Below are 9,720 nucleotides of genomic sequence, written 5' to 3'. Positions count from 1 at the left end.
CCCATCCTGGCTAATAGCCATTCATGGACTTAACCTCCATGAATTCATCCAGTTCTCTTTTAAACCCTGTTATAGTCCTAGCCTTCACAACCTCATGTATCACATGTATGATATAGGAGCATTAATTACACGTGGTCACATTTCAGAGTAGCAGCCGTGTTAGTCTGTATCCGCAAAAAGAAAAGGAGGACTTGTGGCACCTTAGAGACGAACCAATTACGCTCAAATAAATTGGTTCGTCTCTAAGGTGCCACTTGGTCACATGGCACCTGTCCTGTGAGGATCTCAGTGCATTTTACAAACCATTAGCTTAGCTTCACAAGAGCCTGGCTGTATCTAATCTAGTTTAAGCAAGTGTCATGCCCCACCACTGCAGTATGTAGGTGACTCATGGAGTAGGAGGTTTTATACCCACATTACAGATGAGGACACTGAGGCATAAGGAGATTAAGGGCCTGCTTCTGAGGTGTGCTGAACCCCTCATCCCACAAGAAGACTGTGGGGAGCTGGGAATGGAACCCTGTGTCTGTGTCCATCTATGGCACATCTACAGCTGACCATAGGGTTCGAAGACTTTTATTGGTAAATGTAGATTAAATGTCAAGTTTACCATAGAGACACAAACTGACAAAAGCATTTCAATTGATGATGATTGAAATTTACAGCTCGGCAAACTAGGAAAGATGCTGCTTGAGAAATGATGAGTTTGATTTAAGGCTATTTACTGTGTATAGTTGGACGTGTGATGTTGATGATTTGAGTGTTAACCGTTACAAAGCTTTAGCTTTTTGAATCTCAACAATTAAATAATTGTCTGACCTCCCCCCCCCCAAAAAATTTCCTTCAACAGTGAAATTTTACATCTATAAACATAATTTAAAAAACTTAAACTCATAACTTTGTGCAACCATGAAAATGTCAAGTGTTAGAAATCTTTTAAAATACTTCAAATTAAACCAATATTATCCCTTGAACTTGTAAAAGGCTAAAAAAAACCCCAAGTTCTGCCAAGCCTACCTGTATATTAAGGAATAGTGTGCAACCCCCTCCCCCCCCCATCTTGGTGGAGGACTTTATCCCATGGTTGCTGTGACCACATCTAGGGGGGGACGGCACATGCCTCAAGTGTCCAGCATTCTGGGCGCCATCCTGCATCTGGCCAGGACTTTCACAGGTGTCCAGCATTCCCACCTGCCCATGGCGAAGTCCAGCAGGGGCCTGGGCTGGCAGTGGGGGGTGTTCGTTCAAAGGGCAGCTGTGAAGGGGTGGGGGGGGGCAGATTGGGCTGGGGGGCAGGCTGGGAGACAGAGACACAAATGTGCTGTGCCTCCTTTCACGGTGTGATGTCCCTGGGATGCAGCGGGAGGGCCCCTCTTTCCCAGCCTGGTCCAGGGCAGAGCCTGCGCTAGGCAGAAGCTGACCAAGCAATTGCTTAGGGCCCAGAGCAGCTCCAAGGGGCCTCCACTGGCTTTTTATTGTGTTGGGGGGGGGGTGCCCCAGAAATATTCCTGCCGAGCCCCACCTCGCCCGCCTCTGGCACAGCCGTGTCGCTGGCATGCAGGGCTGCAGAGGGTGGGACAGGCCCGGCACATTCAGCAGAGCCCAGGGGCAGAGGGTCAAACGGGCGCTGCCCGGTTCTGGCCGCCCTGCCCGGCTCCCTGGCACTCTCCGCGGGCAGGGGCTTGGCGGGGGGGGGGGGGGCAGAACAGAGAGGGGTAGGGGGCGAGGGGGGGCAGAGCAGGACGGGGATGGGCGGGGGAGGCAGGCGGGGGACAGAACAGGGAGGGGCAGAGGGCCGGGGGTGGGCAGAGCAGGACGGGGAGGGGCGGGGGAGCAGAGGGAGGGGCAGGGGCTGGAGGGGGCAGGAGGCGCAGAGGGAGGGGCAGAGAAGGACGGGGATGGGCGGGGGGAGCAGGGGGCGCAGAGGAAGGGGCAGAGCAGGACGGGGAGGGGCAGGGGCTGGGGGCGGGCAGGGGGCGCAGAGGGAGGGGCAGGGGCTGGGGGCGGGCAGGGGGCGCAGAGGGAGGGGCAGAGCAGGACGGGGAGGGGCTGGGGGCGGGCAGGGGGCGCAGAGGGAGGGGCAGAGCAGGACGGGGAGGGGCAGGGGGCGCAGAGGGAGGGGCAGAGGGCGCAGAGGGAGGGGCAGGGGCTGGGGGGGGGCAGGGGGCGCAGAGGGAGGGGCAGAGAAGGACGGGGAGGGGCAGGGGGCGCAGAGGGAGGGGCAGAGCAGGACGGGGAGGGGCAGGGGGCGCAGAGGGAGGGGCAGAGCAGGACGGGGAGGGGCAGGGGGCGCAGAAGGGGGGCAGGGGGCGCAGAAGGGGGGCAGGGGCGCAGAGGGAGGGGCAGAGCAGGACGGGGAGGGGCAGGGGCTGGAGGGGGGCATGCACCGGCCTGGCCCGGCTAGCAGGAGGCTCGTGCAGAGTTTGGAACAGCGGGTCCCAGGGAGAAGCCAAGTGACCATCTGATCAGGCCGGCCGGCGAGCCCGGCTTACCGGGGGGGCTGTTACACGGGTAGGGGCATCGCGCCGGGCAGCCCCGCGTGGGGGGGGGGGGCCGCCGTCACACCCACGGGCACTGCCCCAGGCTAAAGCAACCCACGAGCTCCAGCAGCCAGAGCGTGTCGCCGCTGCAGCCAGGCACGAGTGGGTGGCATCTCGTGAGTCGTGCGCGCGTGTGAGACTAGCGAGCTGTGTGTGTGCCCGGCTGGGGCTCTCGCTGGGTGTGTGGACGTGGGGCTCGTGCCTGGCGCGTGCTGCCCGGGGCCGGCTGCCTGTGCCCCCCCGCGGCCCGGGGCTTGGCCCCAGCGGCCGCTCGCGGTGCTAGTGCGGGGCTGGGGAAGGGGCGCAGCAGCCGGGCCCCGCTCCGGGCCTCCCAGCCGGCTGCCCCTTTAAGGGAGCCGCCGGCAGCCGGGGCTCGTCCGCTCCGCGTCACTTGGCTCCGGCTTCTGCATCATGAAAACTTGAATGGCCAGTTGGCGGGGCCGGGAGCCTGGCGCAGGCAGTCAGGGGAGCGGGCAGCGGCGGGCAGCGGCGGGCAGGGCAGGGCAGGGCAGGGCTTCCCGCGCAGGGGCAGGCGGCTGGGGCGCCCCTCGGCTCGGAGGGGACGTGGGTTTCTCCCCAGAGCTCCCAGCGCAATCCCCGCGGGGCTGAGGGGAAGGCGGAGCCGGTGGCTGTCCCTCGGGGGAGGGGGTCGGGAGCGGTCCCTCCAGCACCCCGGGGGGGGGGGGGGGGCTGTGCCTGGAGCGGTCCCTCCAGCACCCCGGGGTGGGGTGTGGTGCGGGGGCCCTGCGCCGGCAGCCCTCCAGCACCCCGGGGAGCCCTGCGCCTTTCCTCTGCTGCTGTTTTCCTCTCCCTCCCCCGCCGGCGGTGGGTGGGACCGGGGCGAGCTCCCGGAGGGGCTGGGAGCGGGTCCATTTCAGCGCGGTGCCTCCTTTCCCAGCCCCCCGAGAGGAGCTCGCTCGCTCTCTATAGACACACACTTGCAGCCCTCCCCCCCCCCGCCACACGCCCCCCCCGGCCCCCCCCATCTCCACCTCTCTCCTGCCGCCTGCGCCTGGAGCGCGCCAGTGCCGGCGCCGCGCCGCGGGGAGGGGACCGCCGGGCGGCTCCCGAGCCAGGCTCCGACCCAGGGGCGCCGGGCCGGGGCACCGCGATGCGCGCCCGGAGCCCGGCTGCGGCTCAGCCTCTCGGGACAGCCCCGGGCTCCGGCCGCGCTGGCCTGAGCCGGGCGGGCGAGCCTCGCCCCGCCGCCCCGGTCCCCTGGCCCGCTGCCGGCGGACCATGAAGCGCGATGAGGATGTGTGACCGCGGCGTCCAGATGCTGATCACCACCGTGGGCGCCTTCGCAGCCTTCAGCCTCATGACCATCGCGGTGGGCACGGACTACTGGCTGTACTCGCGGGGCGTGTGCCGGACCAAGGCCACGGGCGACAATGAGACCAGCCGGAAGAACGAGGAGGTGATGACCCACTCGGGCTTGTGGCGAACGTGCTGCCTGGAAGGTACGTCCCCGGCCGGCCAGCTGGAGGGACAAGCCCCCTTCCGCTCGCGGGACGGTCCTGGGGAGGGACCGAGTCCTTCCGCGGCTCGGCTCCGCTCAGCAGCCAGCCCAGCCCCGCTCCGGGGGCATCGAGTGAGGGCAGCCGGGGCGGGACGGAGGGTGGGTGCGGGCTTCCCTTCCCCTCGCCGGCTTTGCTTCCCGGCGGCACCGGCCGACTCGTGTCCCGTGTGCGCTCCCCTCGGAGCCCGGCTTCCGAGCAGGGACAGGCGCGCCTGGGCAGATCCCCTTCCCCAGCCACGCCCGGGGAGCGGGCACCCTGCGACATGGGCCTGGAGCCTCGCTGGGCTGGGGCATGGGCTGGCCGCAAGAGCGTGGCCGATGCTGTCAGGATGAAAAGGAGAGAGAGCCCTCCGTCCCTCTGCAGGCAGGCGGACAAGAAAGAGCCGAGCGGGTTTCCCATCGTTGCTAAATCAAGTTTCTGTTTAACCCAGCCCTGTTCTCCTTTGGTTAAAGTTAAACTTTTCTGCCTGACACCTGCTTCCGAAGGGTCACTAATTTACTTACATCAACAGGAGCCAGCGGCCCCTTTCTACTCTAATCCCTGGGCTGGGATATGGGGTGGGCGTTAAAACTTTCTAGATACAAATACAGCCAGCGGGCGAATGGAAACTTGAAGGAAATTCATGGGCAGCTTCTGTCTGGTCCCCTGGGGAGGTTGTGGTGGATGGTTGAGAGCCCTGATGTTCCAAAGACATCCTGATTCAGCTTTCCCAGGATGCCAGTTTGGGCACCACGTACTTCTTTCTTTTTCTGAACGGCTTTCTGTGCTGTCCCTTACCAGAGAAACCGCTCTTTTAGTGGGCCATAGGTCCCCCTTGATGCCCATGCGCTTTTTCTAATTCGAACATGAATGGATAAATAACACACAAGCAGGTCAAGTAGTGGTGTGCTAGGGAAGATCCTAGTCCCTGTTCCAAGCCATGAATCTGAGGTCTGGAGAGATACTTTCCACTAGTCCAGTCTTTGCTGGAGGACAACTGGAGGATTCAATCCATTAGACCAGCAGGTCTCCAATTTTTATATGCTGAGCCCTCTTTCCAGGAAACAAAAACCAGTCACACACACATCCTGACCATGTTAGCGGGGAAAGGGACTACACCTCACGCTTCAGGAAAGGCTGCATTAGATATTGTATCTGGAAGGAAGCACCTACCATGCCCACCTGCCCATCCGTGCCCCCATCACTCACTGGAATCCAGTTTCCCAAGTCCATAAACGTCTGTCAGAACTTCACTCTGTAGTGTTCTTCCACATCACTCCATAACCTCCTTGCCAGCAGCCGGAGCAGTGCTCTTCCCTGTATTCTCCATTGGCTACGAGCTCCAAACCTGACTATGCTGTATCGACATAAGCTGCCACTTTTCTGAGTTATTTCTACCAAAAGTTTTATTGTGTGCTATTTTTATTAGGAACAGAAAATTATGATTAAGTATAAAGATGGCCTGAATCCAAGCACTAATACCTGAGCTGTAACCAGTGAAGAGAGGAGCCAGGTTGGGAAGTTGAAATGAATTGCAGCAGCTGGTTCTATAATGACCAGATACATGTGTTAACCAGGTACTTGGACACGAATGGCCTTTTACAGCATAAAGCTCCGTTCCTCTCCCTGCTTTGCGCCTTGTAACGGGAAATTCTCTCTCTAACCTGGCTAAATAAGATGCAATATTTCTAAGGTGCCTATTTCCTTGGTGTCTGAAAGTGCTCAATACTTGATGACAAGTACACAAAAAAGTTCCTTCTTTTTGTGTTCTGTGTGTGTGCACATGTGTAAATGGTATTAAAAGTCTGACCCAACGTTCGTGGAGGTCAGTGTGAGCATTTCCATTGCTTTCCATGTGCTATGCATCAGGCCTTAATTGTATAGAAATTAATCTGGGGTAAAGACACTCTTTTGGGGATGGGGACAGGTAAAGGGGGAAAGAGCCAGGTGTGTGAAAAGTGCTAGGGAAGCACAAGGAATTTCTGAAATTCTTATTTTTGTGTGTGTTACATTTTTTTTTTAAATGACTGTTTTTGTGCTACCCTCACTGACGTAACTTGCTGCTTTGGAACAAACCAAGAGAGAGAACAGGGTTGGGTTGTTTTAGAACTGATGCCCTGGTCTCTTGTATAACACAGTCAATAAGGTGCCACACAGCATCAAGCTGAAGCGCCAGAGTGAATAGCACAATTCATTTCCCACAGGTCAGTGGTGAAATCGCGAGGTGACGAAGGAGAAGAGTGCCTGACGTTGCACTGATCACTCCTATGTTGTATTCCTGTCTTCCACCCTTCCTCTTGTCTTTTGAGGCCCCAGTCCTACAACTGACAGCTTCACAGTGGATTGCTGCACCTGGACATTGGTTTCAATCCCCAGCAGTCTGCCTGTGCAGTATTGTTTGCAGGACTGGGGCCTTAGCTTGTAGGCTCTTTGGGCAAGGACTCTGTCTACCATTGTGTTTGTGCAGCATCTACTACCATGGGGCTTCTATTCGGATCAGGGCATTACTGCAGTAATGGTCAGTTTGGCCACCACTCACTTTGGCTGATTTGCAGCTCAGCTACTGGCTTGAAGGGACCCTTCACTGTTAACCACTGAGCCACCCAATGCCCATGAGTAAACTGCCGGTTCCAGACGCGGTGGAATCGCTGGAGGTGCCTGGCTGCACAGCGCTAGATGCTACCGGCGCCTCCTTAATATTTGCCTGAGAAACTAGTTCGTGTTTTGTGCTCTAACTGATCTGATGCTAGAAAAGACAAATTTGCCTCCAGCAAAGGGTGAGCAGCAGATCAACATTCTCAGCTAGATAGAAGGGGACATTTTGCTGAAATAAAAGAGCTCTGAATTTCCTTCTCTAACAGAACAGCTGGACAAAATATATTGAATTAGTCACTTTGAGACCCACCTGTCTCTGCTGTGCCATAAGATGGCTGTTAAGATAGTGCATGAAATACTTTTTATGCGCAAGAAATACTGACTGGCTTCTAAGGGAGATATCTCCTCAATCATACCTGAATTTATACATATTCCTTTTCCTGGATTGGAAATACTTGAATTTTGCCCTATATCAACACTAACTGGAAATGAAAATGGTGAGCTCAAAGGGGCAAAATATGCTGTTAACATTAACAGGTGCTCTCCATGCGTGGGAAAGAGAACTTGTCTTGAACAGTTCATGCTCACGGCTTTTTAATGTATTTTATGCAAAGAAATTAAATGGCAAACTGTTACGTGTTAGATTTGCTCTTCCTGAGTGTTGATGGTAGATTATTCAAATGGCCAAAGAGAGTGTTGAGTTTGTACTGTCTCTCTGGTGCCTTTTAAATACATGTCAGTTACACATGCACAGTAGCTGTGTGGGAACAATTTATGTCACATGACTGTAGAAAGCCCATAAGCAAAAGAGGATAAATCTTGAATGAACCAGCAAAGGACCCATAGGGACACCCGCACTGGAAAATACAAATTAATGGTTGACTTGTTATCTAGAGTCTAGGCAGGAGTTCACAGACTACCATGCTAAAGTGGCCTTTGTTTTAAATTGTAGTGTTTGAATTTTAATTATCACTTGTAGAATATGTGCCTATCTTATTAAGCTACCTTATTGTGCTTCTTGCTCAAACTTGACAAATATATTTTGTTCCTGTGCATCCTCTTTAGTGGTTTATAATAAATTGTTTTTCCTCTTCTTTGACTTCATTGTTAATATAGAAAGGGGAAAATGCACAGAACTTTTATGGAGTAAAGGAAATAGTTGAGCTGGGCTTTGGTTCCTGAAAAGTAACAGCTGTTTGGTTTCCATCAGATTTAATTTAACTCAACAACATTAAATATAGTGCTCTTAATTGTTCTCTTCCTTACGCTGGTGTCAATTGGGAGTAACTCCAAGTTATTACAGAAGTGTAAACCAGGTGTGAATGAGAGGACAACCAGGCCCAGTTTGTTTGAATTATCCACATTTTAAGCACTGTCTTGTGCCCATTCATCTTTCTCAGGCACCTGCCTCATCACGCCCAGTCCCAAATAGAGGTCTCTCCAGGTGTAACCCTTAGGATCACCACCATCTTTCTAGAGAGCCAAAGTTATTGCTCACTTTCTTGAAGTGAGGGTGGCTAAATGAACTTTCTGTAGCTGACCCTGTTGTGGCATTATTTGGTTAAGTAACATAATCCCCACTTAACTGTGTTTCATACCCACTGCACTAGGAAGCTGACCTCAGGCTGCTCATCAGCTGAGGTTGCCCTTCTGGATCATGCACTGGTCCATCCAGGTCAGTATTCTGCCCCCAGAAATAACCAGTTCCTGTTGCTGCAAGGAAGACAAAAGCCTCCATAGCATATTAGGAAAAACTTTTTCACTAGGAGGGTGGTGAAGCACTGGAATGGGTTACCTAGGGAGGTGGTGGAATCTCCTTCCTTTGGGGTTTTTAAGGTCAGGCTTGACAAAGCCCTGGCTGGGATGATTTAGTTGGGGATTGGTCCTGCTTTGAGCAGGGGGTTGGACTAGATGACCTCCTGAGGTCCCTTCCAACCCTGATATTCTATGATACCCCGATGGATAGAAATCATTCTTGACCAATGAAGGTGATCCGCTATGCTTTCATTACAGTGGGGTGCCCCTTGTTCATCTCACACAATTAGATACGTTCATTAATGGTCGTAAAACTATCTAGTACTATTTTTAAAAAAATCCTGCAGCCCCACTCACTGTCACAGTGGCCTCCCAGCTCTTCCCCCTGAATCCTACCGTGGGCTGTTTTGGCAAGGCTGATAGCCATCTGGCTGTTAATATCCTGGTACCACGCTGGCTAGAGGCCCCAGTGGAGATCAGACTCCGTTGTGCTAGGCACTTGTAGCAGGGCAGGCTCCTGTCTCTTTGCACCACAGAAACTGGCTCAGACTCTGCTGGTTGTGTATGCATCATGCAATGTATTTGAGCTCCCTCCACCAACGCCTTTAGACTGTGCAACAGTCTATTTACAACATCGCTTCTGGTCCTCTCCTCTGGACCTGAGGCCTCCCTTCCTGAGGCCTTCATAAGCCTGGACTCAGCTGCCTGTTCCCCTCTCTGCCCCCTTAGGCTTCCTTCCTGTGTCTCTTTATCAGTCTTGAACTGATGGGCTAACTGTCTCGTTAGCTCATCCAGCCCACGTGCCTGATTAAAGGTAATTACCAATCAGCTTTCTCCAGGGGAACTAATTGGTGTCAGAGTGATCAGAGTGCAGGCCCACCTGTTAATTCCCCGCAGTCTGTCATGGCACTCCACAAACACATTGTACGATACAGAACCTGCTCCAAAGGCTCGTAGTCTACATCGACACGGGGCAGACGGGCAAACGGGGACGGGTCGGCCCTTAAACATGAAGTATACATATTGCTGCTTTGGACTCTGTTCTGTTTGCAGATAGCAAATGAAATTAGGTTGTGATCACTTGTACCCAAGCAAGCATCAGTTTTTAGTTCTGTGATCAATTCATCTTTATCCATCAGATCAGGTCTAATATAGAATTACCCTGAGTTGGTTGCGAGGCTTTTTGTGTTAGACAGTTATTTAGAATGTTTAGAAGCTACAAGGCAGCATGAGACCTGTAGCACGTGTCCCCCAGATTGAAAACCCCCATGGTCTTCTGCAGTTTCCACGATATGCTATGCATCCGATGAAGTGAGCTGTAGCTCACGAAA

The 9,720-nt window shown here is 54.4% G+C and overlaps 1 protein-coding gene across 1 annotated transcript in view; it reads left to right on the top strand.

The window, feature by feature from the left end:
- Window positions 1–3,710: 3,710 nt before the first annotated feature.
- Window positions 3,711–9,720, top strand: part of CACNG3 (calcium voltage-gated channel auxiliary subunit gamma 3) — a 60,839-nt gene continuing 54,829 nt past the window's right edge. Inside the window, exon 1 of the mRNA XM_037910831.2 lies at window positions 3,711–4,000. Coding sequence (XP_037766759.1) covers window positions 3,790–4,000 — 211 coding nt within the window. The 5' untranslated portion in view covers window positions 3,711–3,789. The remainder of the gene's footprint in view (window positions 4,001–9,720) is intronic.

This window comes from Chelonia mydas, chromosome 10, assembly GCF_015237465.2.
Source record: "Chelonia mydas isolate rCheMyd1 chromosome 10, rCheMyd1.pri.v2, whole genome shotgun sequence".
Lineage (NCBI taxonomy): Eukaryota > Metazoa > Chordata > Testudines > Cheloniidae > Chelonia > Chelonia mydas.
Note: the sequence above shows the minus strand (reverse complement) of the source record. Positions and strands in the feature narration are given on the sequence as shown.